The sequence below is a fragment of the Macaca nemestrina genome, chromosome 18 (assembly GCF_043159975.1).
Source record: "Macaca nemestrina isolate mMacNem1 chromosome 18, mMacNem.hap1, whole genome shotgun sequence".
Classification (NCBI taxonomy): Eukaryota; Metazoa; Chordata; class Mammalia; order Primates; family Cercopithecidae; genus Macaca; species Macaca nemestrina.
In genome coordinates this window covers 80184302-80208871 of record NC_092142.1, presented here as the reverse complement: position 1 = coordinate 80208871, position 24570 = coordinate 80184302, and the positions used below count along the sequence as shown (strand labels likewise).

At 47.2% G+C, this 24570-nt stretch overlaps 1 protein-coding gene and 1 long non-coding RNA gene across 6 annotated transcripts in view; one reads left to right on the top strand and one right to left on the bottom strand.

The window, feature by feature from the left end:
• Nucleotides 1-24570, bottom strand: part of LOC105491208 (beta-carotene oxygenase 1) — a 51472-nt gene that overhangs the window by 6140 nt on the left and 20762 nt on the right. For 2 of the 3 annotated variants that reach the window (XM_011757400.3, XM_071085003.1), the window contains 5 exons: nt 21496-21643; nt 18986-19133; nt 15546-15769; nt 13263-13520; nt 3733-3838 (listed from right to left, as the gene is read on the bottom strand). In XM_011757400.3, coding sequence (XP_011755702.2) covers nt 3733-3838; nt 13263-13520; nt 15546-15769; nt 18986-19133; nt 21496-21643 — 884 coding nt within the window. Of the gene's footprint in view, nt 1-3732; nt 3839-13262; nt 13521-15545; nt 15770-18985; nt 19134-21495; nt 21644-23687; nt 23818-24570 lie in introns of all 3 variants that reach the window. The other variant, XM_011757399.3, reaches the window with a different exon arrangement.
• LOC139359926 (uncharacterized) overlaps nt 1-24570 on the top strand; it is a 56738-nt gene that overhangs the window by 30885 nt on the left and 1283 nt on the right. For 2 of the 3 annotated variants that reach the window (XR_011616612.1, XR_011616614.1), the window contains exon 2: nt 18808-24346. This is a non-coding gene — a long non-coding RNA (uncharacterized lncRNA). The remainder of the gene's footprint in view (nt 1-18807; nt 24347-24570) is intronic. The other variant, XR_011616613.1, reaches the window with a different exon arrangement.

The window sequence follows — 24570 nt, the reverse complement described above, 5'->3', positions numbered from 1 at the left end:
AAGAAAGAAATAGGAAGCTGTGCCAGGCATAGTGGCTCATGCCTGTAATCCCAGCTCTTTGGGAAGCTGAGATGGGAGGATCGCTTGACGCCAGGAGTTCAAGACCAACCTGCTCAACATGGCAAGAACCCCATCTCTAAAATTAAAAACTAAAAACTAAAACAGAATGGGAAGCTGTGGAAAATGGTGTCAACGGAGAATAGTTAATTAAATCTGGTGAATTATATAATAACATTATGGAAAAATAACATTTAATAATGATTTTAATAACATGGGCAAGTGTCCATACCATAAGGTTAAGTGTAAAATGCTGACTATAGAATTACTGTATCTCCACTAGGTTACAAATGAAGAGAAAAAATTTGGAAGCATTGCTGGGGTTATAACTGCCTTATAGTTTACACTTTCTACGATAGAATCTAAGTTTCTCATTATGAGAAATTTTCATCATCTTATTTTTACATAATCAAAAATCTTATTTTTTTCTCTGTGTGTGTGTGTATATATATATATTTGGTTTTTTTTTTTGTCGTTGTTGTTTTTTGAGATGGAGTCTCGCTGTGTTGCCTGGACTAGAGTGCAGTGGCGCCATCTCAGCTCACTGCAACCGCCCTCTCCTGGGTTCAAGCAATTCTCCTGCCTCAGCCTCCTGAGTAGCTAGGACTACAGGTGCCTGCCACCACATCCGGCAAAATTTTTTTTTTTATTATTTTTTGTATTTTTAGCAGAGACAGGGTTTCACCGTGTTAGCCAGGATGGTCTCGGTCTCCTGACCTCATGATCCACCCCCTTGGCTTGCCAAAGTGCTGGGATTACAGACATGAGCCACCGCGCTTGGCCATACATGTGTATATATGTATATATGCCTACTGCATCAAATTGAATTTCTAAGTCTGAATACTGAAATGGATGTTCAACTCTTAGGAAATATTCCTGGTAGTTGCCACCAGCTGCTGGTGAAGATACAATGTCCAAGAGAAGAGGAAGTAGAGATACATCCACGGATAAATGCTGATTAGGTTCAGTGGGGCAGGAAGGGGCAAGAACTATTGAGGTGGGAAGGAGATGTCCAATCCCACATATGAGGAAGCGTGAAACTTCCAAGGGGACAGGCCCAGATGAAGGTGAGGCAGATGGAACACTCCCATACTTAAATAAGAAGAAGTTGTGTGCCCTTGACCTCAAAGTAGGCCTGAGATTTCCAAGATGTTCCTGGGCACCTCTCAAACCAGCGATTCTCCTGCCTCAGCCTCCCAAATAGCTAGGACTACAGGTGTGCCCCACTACCCCCTGCTAATTTTTGTATTTTTTAAAAAGTAGAAATGGGGTTTTGCCATGTTATCCAGGCTGGTCTCAAACTCTTGACCTCAGGTGCTCCACCCGCCTCAGCTTCCCAAAGTGCTGGCATTACAGGAATGAGTAATGCCTGTAATTGCCATTGTGCCTGGCACACAGTTACATGAAATTAAGGCTCGGCCTCCCAAAGTGCTGGGATTATAGGTGTGAGCCACCGTGCCTGGTCCTTAATAGCCATGTCCTTTGAAGAATCCTCAGGATGTGGGAAAATACTCAGGTTACATTCATTAAGTGCAAAAGGCAGCTTCAGAACATTCTAGATGATATGGAATGTATTTTGCAAAAGTACAAATACAGAGGCAATGGGCTTTGGGATAAGAGAAGGCTGGGGTCACAACCTGGCTCTGCTGCCTGCCTTTTGGCAAATTTTGCAATTGTCTGAACCTGCTTCTTAGGGCTGTTCTAATATTGCTGCCATTGGCCGGACTCTCCCTGTAGGCCAGACCCCACACTAAGGCCTTGATGTGCATGAACAAATCTAATGTCAACAATAACAGAATGACACTGCTGGGATGAAATGAGAGCAGTCTGAGAATTCGCCGGAAGGGACCCGGCCTATGTCACACAATCCACGCATGATGGGAGGACTGGATGGGTATCCCAAAGGGCTGTCACAGGTGCAGGGATTATGGGTAGTTTGTTTATTGTTACACTTTTTAGTGTGCACAATATTGCAACAATAAATAAGCATGATCTTCTCAGGAAAGAAAAAAAATGTGGTGTGGTGGGTGAGCAAGGATGGGGGTGGATGCCTTCAGACCTGGCATCACCTATTGATTCATTTCTAAAGACTCCAAGCGTATGAGTTCCCTCACAGAACTGGTTATGGGATGTATGGGATGCCTTTTACAGAAGTGGATTCTTAGGTCAAATCCAAGGGTCATCCTAAAAGAGTCCCCAAGTCGATGTGCTCTTCCAGATACCCAAACTTCCTCGCATGGGGCAGCTGATGGAACAAGGCTCTCAGTCTTTTTTTTTTTAGGCAAAGTCTCTGTTGCCCAGGCTGGAGTGCAGTGGCGAAATCTCAGTTTACTGCTCTGCCTTCAGGGTTCAAGCAATTCTCCTGCCTCAGCCTCCCGAGTAGCTGGGATTATGGATTACAGGCATGCACCACCACACCGGTTAATTTTTGTATTTGCGGTAGAGATGTGGTTTCGCCAGCTTGGCCAGGCTGGTCTCAAACTCCTGGCCTCAAGTGATCCGGCCACCTTGACCTCCCAAAGTGCTGGGATTACAGGCGCGAGCTACCGCACCCAGCCAATGCGCTCAGTTTAAATGCACACCGCGCCACTCTCTAGCTGAGTCTCCTTGGACAAGTCCATTCATTCTGTACTTTGACGTATTGAACACAGACCTCTGTATGCCAGCCTTTGTGTCATGTGCTGCTGATACCCTGTGAGCACAGCAACACAATCCTCACCTCATGGGTTTATATTCTGGGGCAGTGGTTCTCCATCATGGCAATGGTGCCCCCATGGGATGCTGGCAATGTCTGGAGACATGTTTGGCTGCTCCAATTCAGGATAGGGGTCCTCCGGGCTTCTAGTGGGTAGAAGCCAGGAATGTTGCTAAACATCTTACAATTCCCTGGACAGCACCCACTGCAAAGAATGACCCAGCCCCAGATGGCGACGGTGCCCAGACTGGGGAGCCCTGCTCCATGGGTGTGACTCCTGTTCTAGAGGGTCTGCGTTCTGTGTGTAGCTCCAGGTCTCTCAGGCCTAGTTTTCTCCTTCATATTATGCAGCTGATAACAGCTATTTTGCAGGATATTGTGGATGTTGAGAGGTAGAAATGGAAAGGTATTGTGCCTGTTCAATAAGCCCCTGTTCAGTAAGGGACAGCATTTGCAGAAGTCATCTGGCCCAGCAACCACCCACTGCCTTCCTATTTTTATTTTTATTTTTTTGAGACAGTGTCTTGCTCTGCTGCCCAGGCTGGAGTGCAATAGCACAATCTCAGCTTACTGCAATCTCTGCCTCCTGGGCTCAAGCGATTCTCATGCCTCAGCCTCTTGAGTAGCTGGGACTACAGGCATGTGCCACTATACCCAGCTCATTTTTGTATTTTTAGTAGAGATGGGGTTTCACCATGTTGCTCAGGCTGGTCTCGAACTCCTGGCCTCAAGTGATCTGCCTGCCTCAGCTTCCCAAAGTGCTGAGACTACAGGTATGAGCCACCATGGCTGGCCTTACCCATTGCTGAAGATAGAGGAAAGAGAAATGTCCCCAGATGCTTCTCATCGGGGCATCCCAAGAGCCTTTCCTTTTTGGCCCTTGTACGTGCACAGGAGGGAAGTATTATGTAAAGAGGCCTCTGGGGTCCCCACAAAAATCTGCCCCATTCCTAATCTCAGGACCAGAGGATGCATTTTACCTTCATAAAGAAATTCCGGCTGGCAGTAGACTTGGCCATCTTCTTCCTTCAGGGCCGTGGCTGTTGTAGATGCCACTTTGATTAAATTTGAGCCCACTTCTGCATTCTGAAAAAATTCAGTTTTCAAAGAGTAAAACAAAAACGTGTCATCTAGAGCAAACATTTGCTTTAGTGTATATATTTTTAAAAAATGCTTGAATACATGTCATCTTGGTTTAGCCTCACATTAATCATAGGAAGCAGCTCTTTTTCTGTTGTTATTCTTAGTCTCAGTTTAAAAAATGAGGATTGGCCATTTAAGGTGACTCCTCCAAGGTCACATACCTGGAAGGTGATAGGACTCCTTTCTCTTACTCTGAGCCTGCCTTATTCCTCACAGGGAAAATTAATGTGCTTCTAAGAGTAAGTTCTCACTTTTAAAGTACTAGATGATTCACCTATATAAAGCTGCAGCAGTCATTAAAAGAATGCTTCTGAAGACTTTACAACAACACGGGAAATGCTTATCACACAACACTGAGTAAAAGCAGCATCAGGACAAATTGCATATGCAGTCTGAGCTCAACTGCATTAAAAAAGTTACATTGAGAAGAGGCAGAGAAATATACTAAATATGTGTGTGTGTGTCTGTGTGTGTGTGAGTACAATTTTTTTTTTTTTTTTTTGAGATAGAGTCTTGCTCTGTTGCCCAGACCGGAGTCTGGAGTGCAGTGGTGTGATCTCGGCTCACTGCAACCTCTGCCTCCTGGGTTCAAGCGATTCACCTGCCTCAGCCTCCCAAGTAGCTGGGATTACAGGCACATGCCACCATGCCTGGCTAATTTTTGTATTTTTTAGTGGAGACGGGGTTTCATCATGTTGGCCAGGCTGGTCTCAAACTCCTGACCTCAAGTGATCCACCCCCATCAGCCTCCCAAAGTGCTGGGATTTCAGGCATGAGCCACCATGCCCGGCCTGAAATATACCAAATATTAAAAATACAACAGATGATGAGGATTATGGGGGACTTCAGTTCCTTTTTTGTATGCCTCTCTGTATTTTCAGTATTTTCTCCTAGGAAAAGTTACCACTGCAGAAATGAAAACAAACATGCAATAAAAATTATTCGGTGGAAAAACAACCTTCAAGGACATTTCTTGGTTTCAATTTACAATCAGATGTTGCTGTGTTCAGTATCTTGCTGTCATCAGTATAAGCGAGGAGAGGGATTTAGCATGATTAAATATTTATCGAGCATCTACTACTCCCTGTTTCCCTCATGTACTAACCATGGGACCTTGAGCAAGTCACGTGGCCTCTCTATAGTTCTGTTTCCTTATGTGTATATTAATAGCATATGCATCTTTGAGTTATTGTGCAGATTAAATGACATCATCTGTACAAATGATTCACAAGAATGCCTGCTTAACAGTAGGTGCTAGATAAATGTCAGCTGCTTCTGTTGATGACATTGTTGTTGTTATATTATTATTACTATCATTACCATACTACTACTACTATCACTTATTATTATTCTATAGCTGCCACCACTACTGGAGGTGAGTACAGGTTAGGCTCTAGAAGATACTGAGGAACGAGACAACGGAAAATTATTGTTATGGCTGACTTCTCATTTAAACTTTTCTCTACTTTCTGCATTTTCCAAGATGGCTTGTATTTTATTTTGGGACAGGGTCTTGCTCTGTCACCCAGGCTGAGTACAGTAGTGTGATTATAGCTCACTGTAGCCTTAAACTCCCAGGCTCAAGTGATCCTTCCATCTCAGCCTCCTGAGTAGCTGGAGGACTACAGGCATGCGTCACCATCCTTGGTTAATTGTTGTGTTTTTTGTAGAGACAGGGTCTCACTATGTTGCCCAACTTGGTCTGGAACTCCTGGGCTCAAGTGATCCCCCTCTCTTGATCTCCCGAAGTGCTGGGATTACAGGCATGAGCCAGTACACCTGGCTCAAAATGGCTTTTATAATTAAAACCAACCTATTTTAGGGATAGCAGCATTTGTGTTGGAGAGCATGAGAAGTTTACTGCAACTTAGCAGCTGAACCGCAAGGGTCCTCAGAAATTAGTTTAATTCAGTCTCGATTTGTAGAAGTAACTGAGGCCTAGAGAAGGAAAGGAACTGGTCCAAAGTCACAGGGAGAGAAGCAGAGCCTATGCCTGGGGCCTTTGTATTGATTCTTTGGCCCAGAAACAAGAGCATTGCTGGTAGAGGGTGAAGGCAGTGCAAAGGCCCTGAGGCTGACTCTTCCCCATCCCTGAAGGTCTAGGAAGAAACACCCCTTCCCTAACAACTCCATCGGAATCTGCAGTGTCTCCAAGGCACTGGCCCCGAGCTGTAATTATCTTCTTTATGAAACTCTTTTCCTTCTTTTAGCTTGTCTGCCCCAAGAAGCCAGGGACCAGATTTTGCTCAGTGCCTGGCACCTAGTGCCCAGGAAGTAATTGCTGAATTAATGAGTGAATGCACAACTCAGTCAGCTTTTCTTTGGGCTGTCAAGGGGCAAGACATGTGTTTTGCAGGGTGACTGTAAGCATCAAATGAGAGGAAATGCAGAGACAAAGGAGCCCAGCACCTGGCCCATTGGTGGCATCTTAGAAACATTTGGTTGAGCGCAGTGGCTCATGCCTGTAATCCCAGCACTTTGGGAGGCCGAGGTGGGTGGATCACCTGAGGTCAGGAGTTCGAGACCACCCTGGCTAACATGGTGAAACCCCATCTCTACTAAAAATATAAAAATTATCTGGGCGTGGTGGCACGTGCCTATAGTCTCAGCTACTCGGGAAACTGAGGCAGGAGAATCGCTTGAACTTGGGAGGCCGAGGTTGCAGTGAGCCGAGAACGCGTCACTGCACTCCAGCCTGGGCGACAGAGTGAGACTCTGTCTCAAACAAAACAAAACAAACCAAACAACAACAACAAAAACCAAACATTCAATGCCTCTACCTGCATGGCTCTGCAAGCTGGTGGGAGGCCCTTTCTGGTACCTTGCTAAGCATGTGACGGCAACAGTCCTCTGGGCACGTTCCAGCCTTAATTCTTAGGGAGTTGGTCTGCACAGACATCTTATAACTCCAGCCCCAAACTGGTCGGACTGGTTGAGGAATAAACCGTGAATTTTTCCATCCACAGCAATAACAAACATGACTTGGCTGCTTTCGGTGGCCAGCATGCTCGGTTTTAGGAAGACATCACTTTCCAGCCAGAATTCAGCACCACCTTGCAAGCTTGCACTGAAATCCCTACACTTAAGGGAAATCCCACGAGAAGCAGCCATCACCATCATCCCCTAGAATGCTGCCTGCCCTATGAAATTCAGCGCTGTGGTTTTCCATGCAGATTCGAGCAGACCTCTCTTCCTCAGAGCCAGCTTCTCCGTCTGTGTAAACTCGGGGGAGTGGTTCATATTTTAGAGTAGTGCTGGGTATAAGTGAGGTGGCTTCCACCTGCATCTGAGCATGATGTTAGGATTAAATTAAATAATGGTTGTGAAAAACAGGCTGATCCAGGGCCAGACACGTCGTGAGCCAGACGGGCATACATTCCAGTTGCAGCTCAAATCCCAGGAATAATTCTACAAAGTTGGGCAAGTTACTTTCTCATCCGTAGATGTGGGGGATCATAAATAACTTAGAACGTTGTGATGCAGATTAGCAAAGCGTTTAACAGCCCCTAAATTTCGCAGGAGCCAGAAGGAACGTACAAGTGGAGGCCCACCAACCTTCTGTCTAAATACACCAAGCAAATTAAGTCAAACACCATCTCTGTCCCTGTCTTGACACACAGCCCTTCATGATGGTGTGGAGCTGGCTGTCCCAAATGGCAACCGCTAGCCATATGTAGCGATTTAAATTAAATTAAATTTAATTTTACTTTTTTTTTCTGAGACTGAGTCTCGCTCTGTCATCCAGGCTGGAGTACAGTGGCACGATCTCGGCTCACTGCAACCTCTGCCTCCCGGGTTCAAGCAATTCCCCTGTCTCAGCCTCCTGAGTAGCTGAGATTACAGGCATGCGCTACAATGCCTGGCTAATTTTTGTATTTTTAGTAGAGATAGGGTTTCATCATGTTGGCCAAGCCGGTCTTGAACTCCTGACCTTAAGTGATCCACCGCCTGGCTTAGCCTCCCAAAGTGCTGGGATTATAGGCGTGAGCCACTGTGCCAAGCCTTAAATTTAATTTAAAAATAAGCTTAAGTAAAATTAAAAATTCAATTCCTTAGCTGCGCCAGCCACATTTCAAGTGTACAATAACAACTCGTGGTTAGTAGCTACTGTGCTGGATAGACAGAATGTTCCAGCAATGCACCGTGCTGGTCTGAAAGGATGACTGTGAATTGAGAACCCAGGACTCCTTAGAGTTCTGAGCTGGAATGAGGCAGTCTCTGGCCCCTGGCTCCTTCCTGCCTTATCCCAGGCTCCATCCCTCACTGCATGGGTACCCTAGCCAGCACAACCAAGGCAACAGTCAGCCTGGCCACCTCGTGGGCCTGTGGCAGTAACAGCAGAGTGGCACAGTCTGCCCTTCGGAAGATGGGTATTGGAAGCAAGGCTAGGACCTTCAGGGGCTTCTGGGATCCCAGGTGTCCAGCGTACGGTTGGGGTGGGGGTGGAGGCACCCCTCTGGGTAGGCAGAATGCCTTGGCCCTGTGAACTCACCCTGTGGAGTAGGGGTCCTGCTGGAGAAAGAAAGGCTGGCCCACAGACCTCCTAAGTGCCAAACCCAGAGCAGGGACCCCTCTTGCCAGGATCTAAGAGCAGAAAAGGCATTGAACACAGAGCCTGGCACCTAGGGAGTCCTCCACGAATGGTGGCTTCTCTTATTTCAGTGTCTGCATTTGTGCATTTGGAGATAGAAATCAAACCCACTGATCTAGTCGTCAAAGCTACCCCTTCCAGGTCCAAAGTGTTTCCTCGTGTCAATGCCCCTTAGGCGCGGGTGCACACGAACCTAGGGCCTCACACAGTGCTCTTCAGGACCAGGGCAGGGCCAAGGTCCAGACGACCCGCCCTGCCCACACCCCTCCCAGCCACTCCCCGTCACTGCTGAGCCCTGCCTCAGGCACCCCCACACCTCCCTGTGTAAACAGGCCCACGGTGCCCACAGGCCCTGCCGGCCCCACCTTCCTTTGACCCCAGCTGGCCCCAAAGCAAGAGAATCTGGGATATTCAGGACCTCCTGGCCTTTTAAATAGAATTTGCTATTGCCTGTTCTATGTGGGAAGTACTTTTCACTTGGGACGGGTTCCAAAGGCTAAAGGAAGATGCTGCGCCGTTTTGGAGACCTTGCTTCCCATTTTTCATGTATTCATCATTCATTCATTCATTTCAAGTATTTAAGAGCATCCTCGGAGTGCAGCAGATGAGCTGCTGATGAGACAGAGTCCCTGTCCTCCCAGAACTTAGGCTTGAACAGGAAGAGGGAAATGAACAAGTTACTTACACTTGACATAAATGTTGACAAAGAGCTACAAGGCGCAGTTAGAGGATACGGACTTACCTGCCGGGTCATGCTGCTGAGCCCTGACCTTGGAGGTTCTCTCCCATGGCTGCATGGCAGAACCGGGGATTTCTGAGAGCACACCCAGGCCTGGGCTTCCTTGGTCTGGGCCGAAGCCAAGGCCCAGACATGGGGGTCTCAGGGCTCTCCAGGGGAACCCAATGTGCAGCCAGCCAGGGAGAGCAGGAGTGTCAGCCCAGGAGGACAGAGTTGCAGACAGAGAGGACAGCAATGTCCTGCAAAGGCCTCAGGCCCAGAGGACATCTGAGTAAAGGCAGCATCTTCCTGAAGTTGCTTCTCCAATAAACCTTTGGATGGGATGGAGCCAGAGCCGCTGGATCAGAGCATGTAAGGCTCGGTCCACCTGCCTGACTTTCTGATTTCAATATGCAGGCGGAGCCACTTGAAAGTGCAATAAGAAGACATATTTAAGGGACAATAAGTAGCAATTAAAAAGCGTGGCAGGAGCTACCCATCCCGTGGCTTGCTTTCCTTTGCTAGTTTCAAAGCAGCAGATGGTTCACACGACAGCTTGTTTTTTTTTTTTTTTTTTGAGATGGAGTCTCACTCTGTCGCCCTGGCTGGAGTGCAGTGGTGGGATCTCAGCTCACTGCAGCCTCCACCTCCTGGATTCAAGTGATTCTCCTGCCTCAACCTCCCGAGTAGCTAAGATTATAGGCAGGGGCCACCACGCCGGGCTAATTTTTGCATTTTTAGCAGAGACAGGGTTTCACCTTGTTGGCCAGGCTGGTGTTAAACTCCTGACCTCAGGTGATCACCTGCCCGGGCCTCCCAAAGTGTTGGGATTACAGGCATGAGCCACTGTGCCTGACCACATGATGGCTTTTAAAGATACACAAGCTAACATTCTTAGCTTGGTTCCAAGGAAGCAAAGCACTCTCGAGTGTGATAAAAGGTTATAAAATCTTGCAGGGTGTGGCAGTGGGAGGGAGCGTGTTCCTCTCTGTGTACCATCCCTGGGCTGAGGTCAGCCTTGAGACTTACTAGCTTTGTGCCTTGTTATCCCTCAGTACTTCCTGGAACCGGGAGACAGTCTGAGGGGCTGCACTGTGCTGCTTCCGGGAGCAAGCGGTGCAGGGGTCCAGGGCTCATGTGCTGATTTCATGGGACATGGCTGTTCATCCAATAGCCCTGAGTCACATGGGGGAGAAAATCAATGCCATTTTCTCTTCCAGTCATTCTGACTAGGTCAAGGAGAGTCTCAATGAGGTGCCACGATGTCTTTAATGCCTAATACTTTTGAAACTTTGCTTTTTCACAGAGAGATCAGGTCTTGGCAAGCCACAGCCCTCTGGCTGGAGCTCAAGACCTCTGCTTTATTTCCATTATTTTATTCTCATGCTTGTCTTCTCTGTGCAGCAAGCATTGCCAGCTTTCTACTGGGTAGTGATGTGTTTCTTTTCAAATGAGTTAAGTAGAGAGTGAATTGATTGAAATGAAAAAAAAAAATGGATTTTTAAATGTTAAGTAGAGGTGATATAAAATATGACAAAAACCATGGTAGAGATACACAAATGGCTATGGGTGGGAAAACACTGGAGAGATGGGGGAGGACCCCAGCTCTGGAGTCAGACAAACCTAGGTTCAAATGCCAGCTCCCCTGCCTGCTGGCTGGGAGGGTGGCTGAATTCCTGCACTGAGAAACTGGGTTGTAAGGGTGGGAGAAGGCTCCCTGGATACTGTAGGACCATCTGCCAGGCCTGCAGAGCCCCAAGTATGCACCATCTAAGGCTCTTTCCTAGGAGTTAGAGCTACTGGGGAGAAGAGCAGAGTTCCTACTCCTTTGTAGTTACAAACAGGAGTTTAGGGCTGGCCATGGTGGCTCATGCCTGTAATCCCAGCACTTTGGAAGACCGAGGTGGGTGGATCACTTGAGGTCAGGAGTTCAAGACCAGCCTGGCCAACATGGTGAAACCTCATCTCTACTAAAAATACAAACAAACAAAAAATTAGCTGGGTGTGCTGGCACGTGCCTGTAATCCCAGCTTCTTGGGAAACTGAGACAGGAGAATCACTTGAACCCGGGAGGCGGAGGTTGCAGTGAGCCAAGATTAAACAACTGCACTCCAGCCTGGGTGACAGAGCGAGACTCCATCTCAAAAAAGAAAAGGGGGTTTAGAGACAGAGGGGGGCAGGTTCCAGTCTTGGCTCTGCCACTCTGGGCTGTGTGACCTTGCCCACATTTCTTAACTTCTCTGAGCCTCAGTTTGTCCATCGCCAAAATGAGGCTTCTACAGGAACGTTTCCCACAGGTTGTTTTGATCATAAGTGAGGTAAGAAAAACAAAATGCTTAGCAAAGTACCTGGCACATAATGTGTATTTAGTCAATGTAAGCCATCAACATTTAATTGAATTGAATTTGGTTTCATTTAAATTAATTAAGTCGTGAAGTCAGTGAGTTCTGGAGCCAGAGACTTTGTAAGTCTCTGTAAGTCAAGCCCAGAGCCTTGGCCACATCACCCTAATTGGGGATAATGTCTGGCCTGGTGGTCATTCTTAGCACAAGAACAGAGCTTTTCAACATCAGGGAATTGTGTAAGCAAATGGTGATGAATCCCTGCCATGAACAATTAGGCAAATGTTTAGAATGATGTTTCAAAGAATATTTAATGTCATGGAGAGATGTTTAGACACATAAATAGGTAGAAAAGCAGTCTGGGCCGGGCACGGTGGCTCACGCCTGTAATCCCAGCACTTTGGGAGACGGAGGCAGGCAGATTGCCTGAGCTCAGGAGTTCAAGACCAGCCTGGGCAACATGGCGAAACTTTATCTCTACTAAAAATACAAAAACATAGTCAAGCATGGTGGCAGCCACCTGTAATCCCAGCTACTTGGGAGGCTGAGGCACAAGAATTGCTTGAACCTCGGTGGCAGAGGTTGCAGTGAGCCGAGATTACACCACTGCACTCCAACCTGGGTGGCAGAGTGAGACTCTGTCTCAAAACAAGCAAAAACCACAACAACAACAAAAAGAAATGAAGCATTGATACGGACTCCAACACAGATGAGCCTTGACAACACTGTGCTATGTGAAAGAAGTCAGACACAAAACACCATGTATTCTAAGACTCCATTTATATGTGATGTCTAGAAAGGGCAAGTCCGCAGAGACAGAGAGGAGATGACAGGTTGCCTGGGACGGGGAGGGGAGGACTAGGAGGTGATGGCTAAGGGGTATGGGGTGTGTTTTGGAGGTGATGAAAATGTTCTAAAATTTATTGTGGTGGTGGATGCACAACTGTGAAAATATACCAAAGGCCGTCAAACAGTTTAAATGGGCAAATTAGGATGGGCACAGTGGCTCACGACTGTAATCTCAGCACTTTGGGAGGCCAAGGTGGGTGGATCACCTGAGGTCAGGAGTTCGAACCCAACCTGACCAACACGGTGAAACTCCATCTCTTCTAAAAATACAAAAATAGCTGGACGTGGTGGCAGGCACCTATGTAATCCCAGCTACTTGGGAGGCTGAGGCAAGAGAATTGCTTGAACCCCGAAGGTGGAGGTTGCAGTGAGCTTAGATCATGCCAGTGCACTGCAGCCTGGGCTACAGAGTGAGACCCTGTCTCAAAAAAAAAAAATAATAATAATAATAAATAAATAAAAGGACAAATAGTATGCTGTGTCGATTACATCTCAATAAAGCTGTTAAAAATTATGTACAATATGATTAAAAGGAAGAGTCATACACACACACACAGACACACACACACACACACACACACACAAAGACAGAGAGAGAGAGACTGGGAGACAAACATACATACCCACAATGATCATCTCAGGTGGTGGGTTTACAGGGATTTTTTTTTCCTTTTTACTTATCTATATTTTTTAAAGTTTTTATTATGAATCGGTACTACTTTGGGAAAAATAAGAAAACCTTTTTTTTTTCTTTTTCAAGAACAGTTCGTTTTCGATTTCAATGTCAATCAAATAAGGGCCAAAGTAACTTCCCACCTGGGCCCACATCTCTCTAGAAAGAAAAGGGACCTCCTTGGAAGCCATTACCTTGTCCGCGTGGAGGGGCACGGCAAACCTCCTGAGGGTGGGGACCGAGGTGAGCCTGGAGTTCTCCTTGAAGTCCTGGTTCAGGTTGGCCAGGTAGAAGAGCTGGTAGAGGCTGTTGTCCTCGTAGGCAATAACGTCAAACACGATGCAGCCGTCCTCTTCATACGCGTTGACGTGATGGAAGACCACCATGGCGTCTGTGTAAAACTTGGTCTGCACAGGCTGCCTGGTCCTTTGGTCGATGATGTGGATATAGGTCTGAAAAAGGACACACACCAAGGGCTCAGCTCACCCTCTCTCAGCCTGGCACTGTGGCATCTGGGGACTGAACAAAACCCAGCTCCACCAGGCACTAGGCTCGGGACGGTGTCCCCATTCTGCGTTCTGTGTCTACTCCACAACACCAGACAGGCAAAAGTGCCCCCCAAAATGAGAGCTGTTTATTGTATTTCCATGAGTGTATCTTTCACATGGAGAGAAGGGACGCTTTGCTGCCAGAGTCTTTGCAGTCACTAGGAGGACAGTGTTTGGAGAGACTCTCCAGTGTGCATGTCCCCTTGTTCCATTGTGCTGACATCCCAGCTCCCTGGCTATGACCAAGTTGGGGAGAATCTGCCAGGTGCCAGGTCCCATCTAAGACTGGAGCCTTGGCAGGGTACAGTGGCTCATGCTGTAATCCCAGCACTTTGGGAGGCTGTGCGGGCAGATCACTTGAGGCCAGGAGTTCGAGACTAGCCTGGCCAACATGGCAAAACCCCATCTCTACTAAAAACACAAAAAATTAGCCAGGCATGATGGCGCATGCCTGTAATCCCAGCTACTCAGGAGGCGGAGGCAGGAGAATCGCTAGAACCCAGGAGGTGGAGGGTGCAGTGAGCCAAGAATGTGCCACTGCACTCCAGCCTAGGCGACAAGAGCAGAACTCTGTCTCAAAAAAAAAAAAAAAAAAAATTTGCCAGACATTGTGGCGCATGCCTATAATCCCAACTACTCAGGAGGCTGAGAGAAGAGAAAAGCTTGAACCAGGAGGCGGAGGTTGCAGTGAACTGATACCGCACCATTGCACTCCAGCCTGGGTGACAGAGTGAGACTCTACCTCAAAAAAAAAAAAAAAAAAAAAAAAAAAAGAAAAGAAAAGAAAAACTAAAAGTGCACGCGAAGGCAGAGAAGGTGGAGTAACACTGTGCCAGTGGGTAGTGGTGGCTCCCTTCAGACATGGGGTGGACGGGAGGCAGGGTAGGGGGAAGTGAATTGGGGAGGATTTTATACATGGCTTTCTATACTTGTATATTCTTCGAATAGGTAACACTGAGAACTACTGGATATTTTACAAAAGTGAAGTGACAACAGCAAAAAAAAAAAAAAAAAAAAAAAGACCAGGTGCAATGGCTCACACATGTAATCCCAGCACTTTGGGAGGGGAAGGGAGGAGGATCACTTGAGCCCAGAGTTTGAGGCTAACCTGGGCAACATAGCAAGACCCCAATCTCTACAAATCAACAAAAAATTAGCCAGGCATAGAGACATGTGCCTCTGGTTCCAGCTACTTGGGGGACTGAGGTGGGAAGATTGCTTGAGCCCAGGAGGTTGAGGCTGCAGTGAGCTGTGATCGTACCACTGCACTCCAGCCTGGGTGACAGAGCAAGACTCTGTCTGAAAAACAACAACCCCCCCGAAAAAAATACCCAACAAATAAATAAATACTGGTAATACATACATACACACATGCATATATACATATATTCACACACACATGCACATACATGCACATATACATGTACACATATACATGCATACGTGCATATACAAGCATGCAATACATGCATACATACTTTGAGCACTCAGGTATACCTGAATGGAAGGAGAGGTTTCTATTGAACCGTCTGGTGGAACATACTGTCATTACAATGTCTAAACCTCTGGCAGCTACCACCCTAACGCTACAGCGGGGCGGAGGCTGGGAGGAGCCCAGTTCTCCATCAGGACTGAGGACTCACTCCTTTTGCTGCTGGGCATAGGGGGACTGCCACGGCTTCCACGTTTGCCCAAGGTGGCACCCCCTTGCCTGGACAGCCACATCAAAGACTCATCACCGTGGGGGTACAAAGGCCTGGGGGTCATTCTGAAGGACCATCCAGAACTCGCTGGAAGGTGGGTAGACGCCTCTGGCAGCCTCCTCCCTTTTCCATGCCACTTCCTCCCCTTAACCTTCACCCTCCTGCAGACCGGCCTCCCTCCACGGGCAGCCAGCACCCACTGGGCTAGAGTCCAGCCAGACCTCACCTTCTCCTCCCTGTGGAAAGCCAGGCAGGAGGCCCAGCTCATTCTCCGGATGTACGCGGTTGCCATCTTGAGAATATCCAACCTGAAAGGCTGCTCAAGGAAGATGACATAGTTCTCGGTGACTCCAAAGCTGTGGTAGTAGCTTGGGGAGAGCAGGGAGCGGGACGGGATGGAGCAGAACACCTCCGTGTGCTTCCAGGGGCTCTTCTCCTGCTTCTTGCCCTCTAGCAAGACAAAAAGCAAGCCTCAGGAATTGTGCAGGATATGGCTGGCCCCCTAAGACCACACCACCATCACCTACAAACTGACTTGATTGCTGAAAAGAACCTTTACATTAAACAGCAACACGTAGACAGATAGTGAGGTTGTTGCTGCGGCTGCTGCAGAGGGCCAGGCTGAGACCTTCCACTCAGCACCCATCCCATATACAATCTGAAAACCACCGAACCAAGAGGGAGCCCTCCAGGTCAGGGGTCTTCAACTATAGCTTGGGGGCTAAATCCTGCCTCCACCTGTTTGTTTGTTTTAGATAGAGTCTCCCTCTGTTGCCCAGACTGGAGTGCAGTGGCACAATCTCAGCTCAATTCAATCTCTGCCTCCCAGGTTCAAGTGATTCTCCTGCCTCAGCCTCCCGAATAGCTGGTATTACAGGCTCACGCCACCACGCTTCGCTAATTTTTGCATTTTTAGTACAGACGGGGTTTCGCCATGTTGGCCAGGCTGGTCTGGAACTCCTGACCTCAGGTGATCTGCCTGCCTTGGGGATTAGTGCTGGGATTACATGTGTGAGCCACTGCGCCCAGCCATGATTAGGGGTTTTATATAAATGCAGATAGTCAAGCTAGGCTGTAGGATGGCCATTTTATAGATGAGAAACTTAGGCTTAGTGGAATGGGCTGTCATTATGGTCAGAGTCACAGGGTTAAGCCAAGAAAACACAGCTCCCTTCGCCTTCCTCCTCTTTTATCAGGGATTATGACTCTCATAGAGTGAAGGTAGAAAACAGAATAAAATAAAGCACTCATCCATGTGCCTCACCCTGCACCCAAACACGGAAGGTGCTCAATACATGTTCAGTTTTCTTATTCCTCTGCAAGCATGAGTCACTCACTGGTCAAAAGGCCTCCCCACCCAGGCCTGCGGCTGGCTTATAATGAGTTATCTGCAAACTTCCCCACCTCTCTTGTGGCCACCTGTGCACCCTGTAAACAGCTGGCTGGTGGGAGGGATGCTGTGGGGTTGTGGGATAGTTATTTTCTTTATAAAACAAATGGAACACAGTGCAAACTGAAACGAAAAGCACTGTGGCCTGGGAGGAGCGGGTTACGGCGAGTCCCAGTGCCACCGCCAGCATGGAGCAGGTGCTCAGAGGATCTCTGCTTGCAGGATGTCAGTGGCTCCTGGGAGCTATGTGACTGGGGTGTCTCACCTGATCCCCTGAGCCTCACAGTCCTTCTCTGGAATACAAGGTGGCAATCGCAAATGCCTAGACAATCCCCAGGTATGGCATTCTAGGATTCTGAGCTTGACCCCTATATCCCTTTACTGGCTTAATTAATGAGAGTTCTATTTAACAAGTACACTCCATGTACCTTCTGACCTCGGAGGCTCACCTCTCCAGGCAGAGCCTGGTAATTTGCTCAGGGGGCTCTACAAGACTATGGGGGATGGGGGAGCAGCAAGGATCACAGGCAGAAACTAGTTTTTCCTAAACTAGAAGGTCAGAGGAAGCACTGTTGTAGTTCTGCACTGTCTCCTGAGTCCTGTCAGCTGTCTTCACAGGCCTAAGTCTCCTGGGTGTGGTTCCCAGGAGGGTCCTGGACAAACATGGGCTAAGAACCTCCGCCTCCTCCCCCTCAGGATCATGCAATCACAGTCAGTCTGGGCTTTGCTCCAAGATCCCAGCCCCACATGGAAGAGGTCCAGAAGGCCTGGAGAATAGGACAGGGATCTGGAGTGGATCCCAGCAGGGCTGAGCTCCCTAAACAGCCCTGGAACCCTGGCTGCAGGGGCTGGGAATGAAAGTAGGTAGCATAACCTTACCATAGAAAGGTTTGTCAGGAGACTGAAAAACTGAATGGATGGATGGATGAATGAATCGATAAGTGGGTAGGTGGGTGCATGAATGGGTGGATAGTAGATAGATGGATGGATGGTGGGTGGATGGATAGATGGTGGATGGAAGGATGGTGAGTGAATAGATGGGTAGATGCAGATGGTAGATGGATGTTGGGTGGGTGGATGGATAGATGGTGGATAGATAGATGGATGGATGGTGGGTGTATAGATAGTGGGTAGATGGGTGGCTAAATGGATGGATGGTGGGTAAGTGGATGGGTCGATGGATGGGAGAATGGGTAGATGGATAAATGGATTCATGATGGGTGGGTGAATGGGTGGGTAAATGGATGGTGGATGGATGGTGGGTGGATGGATGGATGGGTAGATGGTGTGTGGGTGGATGGATGAATGGATGGAGGGTGAATGGGTGGGTGGATGGATGGATGATGGATGGAAGGGTGGGTGGGTGGGTATCTCGATGGATGATGGATGGAAGGGTGGGTGGGTGGGTATCTCAATGGATGGATGGATGGTGGGTAAGTAGATGGGGGGATGGATTGGAGAATGGGTAGATGGATAAATGGATTCATGATAGGTGGGCGGATGGGTGGGTATATGGATGGTGGATGGCTGGTGGGTAGATGGATGGAGGGAGGGATAGCGTATGGGTGAATGGGTAGGTGGGTGGATGGATGGATGGTGGATGGGTGGGTGGATGGATGGATGATGGACGGAAGGGTGGGTGGGTGGGTAGCTCAATGGATGGATGGATGGTGGGTAAGTAGATGGGGGGATGGATGGGAGAATGGGTAGATGGATAAATGGATTCATGATGGGTGGGCAGATGGGTGGGTAGATGGATGGTGGGTGGATGGATGGACGGGTGGTGGATGGATGGATGGTGGGTGGCTGGCTAGGTAAGTGGTGAATGGGTGGGGTGGACAGATGGCGGATGGGTGATGTATAGGTGGATGAATGGTGGGTAGATGGGTGGATGGATAGTGAGTAGATGAATGAATGATGGATAGATGGATGGTGAGTAGATGCATGAATGGATGGATGGTAGATGAATGAATGATTAGATGGTAAGTAGACAATGGATGAATGGATGGATGGTAGATGGGTGGATAAACTAATAAAATAATAACCTGGAGCCTAAATAAAAGGAAATTAGAATAGTAAAGGGATTTATTTCTTCCAGGAGGAATCCCAGCAACTCCTCTTTTCTTCTAAAGGAAAGTACTGAGATCATGGTCATCTGAATAATCCATGGGAGAAAGTACCACACTGAGTCTTGTGTCATCAACGAAAAACAGAACTCTTCAGAAGGAGCCAGCCTTGGCTGTTTGTGTTTTATTCGATTCCCCAGAGTGGCCTACCTGGTACTGTGGCAGGGATCTTAAAAATCACATATTTTGTCTTCCCCTTTTCCACAATGGATGTGCCCATGTTGAGAACATTTCCAGCCTCATCATAATGGGGATGTGACGTTGCCAGATTTACCGCCACGTATTTACGATAATCGACCTGCAAGATATGACACCTCCTGTTTTTTTTTTAAGTATTTACGATAATCAATCTGCAAGATATGACATCAACTGGTTTTTCAAAGGAGAAAGGTTGAAATCCTGTGAAAACGTGACGATTCTAGCTTCAGAGAGATGAGGGATATTTTTGCACATCTGAAAACGTTACAGAATTTGCTTTTAAAGACTTTCACTCTCGTGACCTGACACGACTTCACATGGGGATTTGAGGGGCTCAGACAGTTAACAGGTTGCAGGGGAGTTAGGGAGCTGGTATGCTTCTGGGGCTATCATTGCAATCCTGCTGCTTGACCTTGCTGGAATCCTCAACATGGAAACAAGATTCCTCACTGCAGAAAGATCTGAGCAATGACCTGGGCAGAGAGGTAGCCTTCGAGCTAATCTTGGCCACAGCTCTGTCATTCTGGCTTAAATTCTGCCGTTTTGCATTGCATAGAAGCATAAATCTCTAGGCCTCTCTTAGAGGATTATTCTGGGAATGGAAAGGTTACAAAAACACTTGGTCAAAGTGAAGCTCGATGAACGAGCTGAATAATCACCCTCACTCTGCAATCCACAGCTGCAGAATGATGGAGCAGCCGCAGACCAACCGTCTGCCCTTCCTTCCCTAGAAATACACAACCTCCAGCCCAGAGTCAGATAACCCCATTCTCTTCCAGCATTTCCTCTCTGTAGCCTTGTGGAAAGTGTCATCAGTTGGACTGATGCCATCTAGCTTAAAAGCAGCTGGACATAATTTCACAGCTAAGAAAAGCCTCATCTCTTCAACAGATCGTTAAAACGTATTGCGGAGACATCGGACTTTTGAACAGCCAGTTGGAGAAAATTGAAAGTGGGTCTATTGATTTTCACCAAAATGTTCACTTGGTTCTTCCCAGGAAACATATGTGCTTGGGCACTTATTTTTGTGCCCTCGCTTTTTGCCTAATGCCTCCCTCTTCAGGTCAATAGAAGGTAGGATTTCGCTGAGAATTGCAGGTGTTTCAACAGAGTCGTTCATTCAAATTCTCACTGAACTCCCTCAGTACCAAGAATTATGAACACAGTTATGGGTTGAATTGTGTCTTGCAAAAAGACAGATTGAAGTCCTCACCCCAGGTATCTGCGAATGTGACCTTACTTGGAAATAAGGTCTTTATAGATGTCACTAAGTTAAGATGAGGTCATACTGCAGTGGGGTAGGCCCTAATGCAATGACTTGTGTCTCTGTAAAAGGCAGAACATGGTTGGGCACGGTGGCTCACACCTGTAATCCCAGCACTTTGGGAGGCCAAGGCGGGCTGATCATGAGGTAAGGAGATCAAGACCATCCTGGCTAACATGGTGAAACCCCGTGTCTACTAAAAATCCAAAAAATTAGCCGAGTGTGGTGGTGGGTGCCCGTAGTCCCAGCTACTCAGGAGGCTGAGGCAGGAGAATCACTTGAACCCGGGAGAAGGAGGGTGCAGTGAGCTGAGATCATGCCATTGCACTCCAGCCTGGGCAACAGAGCGAGACACACACAAAAAAAAAGAAAAAAAAAGAAAAGGCAGAACATTTGGACACATAGACCTGTAAGGAGAGGCAGTGTGAAGACTGAGGCAGAGGCTGGAGGGATGCATCTACAAGCTGAGGAACACCGGGGGTTGCTGGCAACCACTAGAAACCAGGAAGGGGCCAGGGAGAATCCTCCTCTACAGCCTTCACAGAGAGCATGGCCCTGCTGACACCTTGGTTTCAGACTTTTAGCCTTCAGAATTGTGGCACAGCAAATTTCTGGTTTTTTTTTTTTTTTTGGTTGTTGTTTTTTGTTTTTGTTTTGAGACAGTCCCACTAGGTCATGCAGGCTGGAGTGCAGTGGTGCAATCTGGGCTCACTGCATCCTCCGCCTCCCGAGTTCAAGCGATTCTCCTGCCTCAGCCTCAGAGTAGCTGGGATTACAGGCACATGCCACCACGCCTGTCTAATTTTTGTATTTTTGGTAGAGACGGAGTTTCACCATGTTGGCCAGGCTGGTCTTGAACTCCTGATCTCAGGTGATCCGCCCATTTTGGCCTCCCAAAGTGTTGGGATTACAGGTGTAGGTCACCATGCCCAGCCAATCTCTGTTGTTTAAAGCAAACTTTTTTGTAGGACTTGGTTACAGCAGCCCCAGGAAACTGAAACAGACACAAAGATAAAAACAACACAGTCCCTGCCTAGCACCTAGCACTAAGTGTGGCGCTAGGGCACGGGATCCAAACGTGTTAGAGGAGGGACCCCTCTGGTGAGCTCCTTGCAGGCTGAGCAGCTTCACCCTGGCCGTCCCCGACCCTCCCTTTCTTGAGTCAGGAAGTGATGCTGGGTTACTTATGTGTTGATACCTTCTCCAGGGTTTCCAGAGTCTGTGGGTTGATTTTCCTGATGTAATTGGTCTCTGAGGTCGCATAGAAGTCTTCTCCGCACTTCATGATGTTGATCAGGCAGTTGTCTGTGAAATCGGGGATGGTGTGAGACAAGTAGGTGAAAGCTCTGGGGAGAAAAGCAAATCAACAGAGTCAGTGGCTGTGTCCACCCAGCCGGAGGAGTCTGTCCTTGATGGCTTTCGTTTTCCTAAAACGTAAAAATGCTTTACTTCAACTAAGAAAGAAAAAGCAACTGGGTCCCAATGGGTCACTTGAAGAATCCTAAGAACTCAGATATCAAGTTCCCCAAAGACACCCCCAGGTTGAGTCAGCTAAGAAGTGAGTCAGCCAGAATGCCATGGTCACCCGCTGATCCCTCTCGGGTTCCCTAAAACCCAAAGGTCTCCGACATCAGAGCCAGCAAGACATACTGTTCCAAAGTATGTCAAGAAGTGCTACGGAAATCATACATGAACCCATAACGGCTCCCAAAGCCTAACAAGGCAGCTGATAACGGCTTTGCCAGGAACGTGAGTCCACACTGGTTATCTCGAATTTATCCAGGAAATTAGTTTTTAATTTAAAAAGAAAAACAAACTAATTATGAGTTAAGAACACATAGCTCATTTGCTTAGAAGGTACACTCGAAGCAAGAAGAAAGAAAAACCAGAGGGGTTTATCGGTGGTGAAATTGGCAAATCCTGGATCGTTTTACTGGGGAGTGCTCCTTCTACTGGCAAATACTGGAACAACAAGGAGGATTCATTCCAGGACCTCCAGGTCATGGTTTTAAATTCCTGATTATGGTATCTCCCCTACCAGGTAAGTATGGTTGTTTTAAATTCGTTTACTCCTTCCTCCTCCTTTCCCACTGGCTCCTGCCCCACACTTCCTATTTGCAAATGTGAATTCAGTGCTTGCTCTGAGCCAGCCCTAGAGCTGGATACTGGAATGGGAGAGTTGACTTCAGTTCTCAAAAAAGCAGAAGCAATCTTCCATCTCTGGGCCAGTCTACCCTTCAACTCTTTCATAACTCTTCTATGTCTAGAGAGTTTCAGAAAGAAGATACTGATGGCAGGCCTGATTCCCTGGCCAATAATTTAATTGTCAAATATGTAACACATTCTTATGGATCCTAACCCAGATTATTTAAAATGTATGCAGTGGCCAGGTGCAGTGGCTCATACCTGTAATCCCAGCACTTTGGGAGGCCAAGGTGGGTGGATCACCTAAGATCAGGAGTTCAAGAGCAGCCTGATCAACATGGTAAAACCCCATCTCTACTGAAAATATAAAAATTAGCCTGGCGTGGTGGTGGGTGCCTATAATCCCAGCTATTTGGAAGGCTGAGGCAGGAGAATCGCTTGAACCTGGGGGGGCGGAGGTGATGGTGAACTGAGATTGCACCATTGCACCCAGCTTGGACAACAAGAGTGAAACTCCATCTTAAATAAATAAATAAATGAATAAAATGAAATAAAATATATACAGCAAAAAATCTCTCCCTCTCCTCACCACCCATCTGCCCCACGTCCCCTACGCATCCTTTCGTAGTTTCTTTATGCATGTACAAGCAAAATTTAATCTAGATTTCTTCCTGCTTTTTCACACAAAATACGTCTTATAACGTGCTCTTTCTACACCTTCCTTTTTTTTTTTTTTTTTTTTTTCACTTAGTCTATCTTGGAAATGTTTCCGTAGAGCACAAAGAGAACGTTCCCCTTCCTTTTTATTTCTACATGGCATTTTCTTGTACAGTTTTACTGTTACGGATTTAACCACTCCTCTTTTAATGAACATTTGGGTTGTTTTCAGCTACTTGTTATAACAAAAGATGCAGCCATAAATGACAAATACCTGCTGCATGTGTCATTTTGTATGCAAGCAATAGATCTCTAGGCTGAAGGGAATGTGCCTTTGTAATTTTGACAGATGATTCCAAATTCCTTTCCCACCAGCCATGTGGGAGGGCTTCTAATAATCTGTCAAATGCTCTTAGCCTCTCTGGCAGTCAGTGATCAAGAACTGTGTAGCACCTCTGGTTAAAGGGCAGTCATGTGGCATTTCCGTACACCCTAACGAGAATTGTTAGAGGAGCAAATGCTGGTTATTTCAGCCATCAAGGAGAGCAAAAGGCATGAAATTTGCTCAGATTTAAAACAGGCAGTTACTTGGAAAATATGTTTTTGCAGGGGTCCGGATAGGCCATTGTTCCAAACTCAGACACCACAATCCTGTTTGCCTCAATATTGGCGTTGTAGGTATCGCTTCTCAGGTATTTGCTCCTGTAATAGATTTCACCTGCAAGAGAAGAACCAGCATACTCTCAGGCTGACAGCTTTACAGGGCTTTGAAATCAATGTCAGTTAGGGGTTTTATTGGGGGAAGGAGGTGGTTATTTCACCAGGTCAAGCTCACTTAGTACACAGGGCTGATACAATTAGCATTTGAAATATAATTTTATTTAATTTAATTATTATTATTATTTTTTTTAGTTTCGCTCTTGTCGTCCAGGCTGGAGTACAATAGTGCAATCTCGGCTCACTGCAACCTCCGCCTCCTGGGTTCAAGTGATTCTCCTGACTCAGCCTCCCAAGTAGTTGGGATTATAGGCACGTGCCACCACACCCAGCAAATTTTTGTATTTTTAGTAGAGATGGGGTTTCACCATGTTGGCCAGGTTAGTCTCGAACTCGTGACCTCAGGTGATCCGCCCACCTCAGCCTCCCAAAGTGCTGAGATTACAAGCATGAGCCACCGTGCCTGGCCTGGAATATAATTTTAGACATACATTTTCTCACTCCTGACTCACAACAGTATGGCCTGATAGGTAAGCGTTACGGTTTCGATGTTTTGTTCCTTCCAAATCTCATGTTGAAGCCTCTGATGTTGGAGGTGGGCCTAGGGGGAGGTGTTTGGGTGATGGGGTGGGTCCCTCATGAATGGCTTAGTGCTGTCGTGGTGATGAGTGAGTTCTCACTCTGTTAGTTCATGGAAGATCTGGTTGTTTAAAAGATCCCTCCCTCCTCTCTCTCTTTCTCTTTCACCATGTGA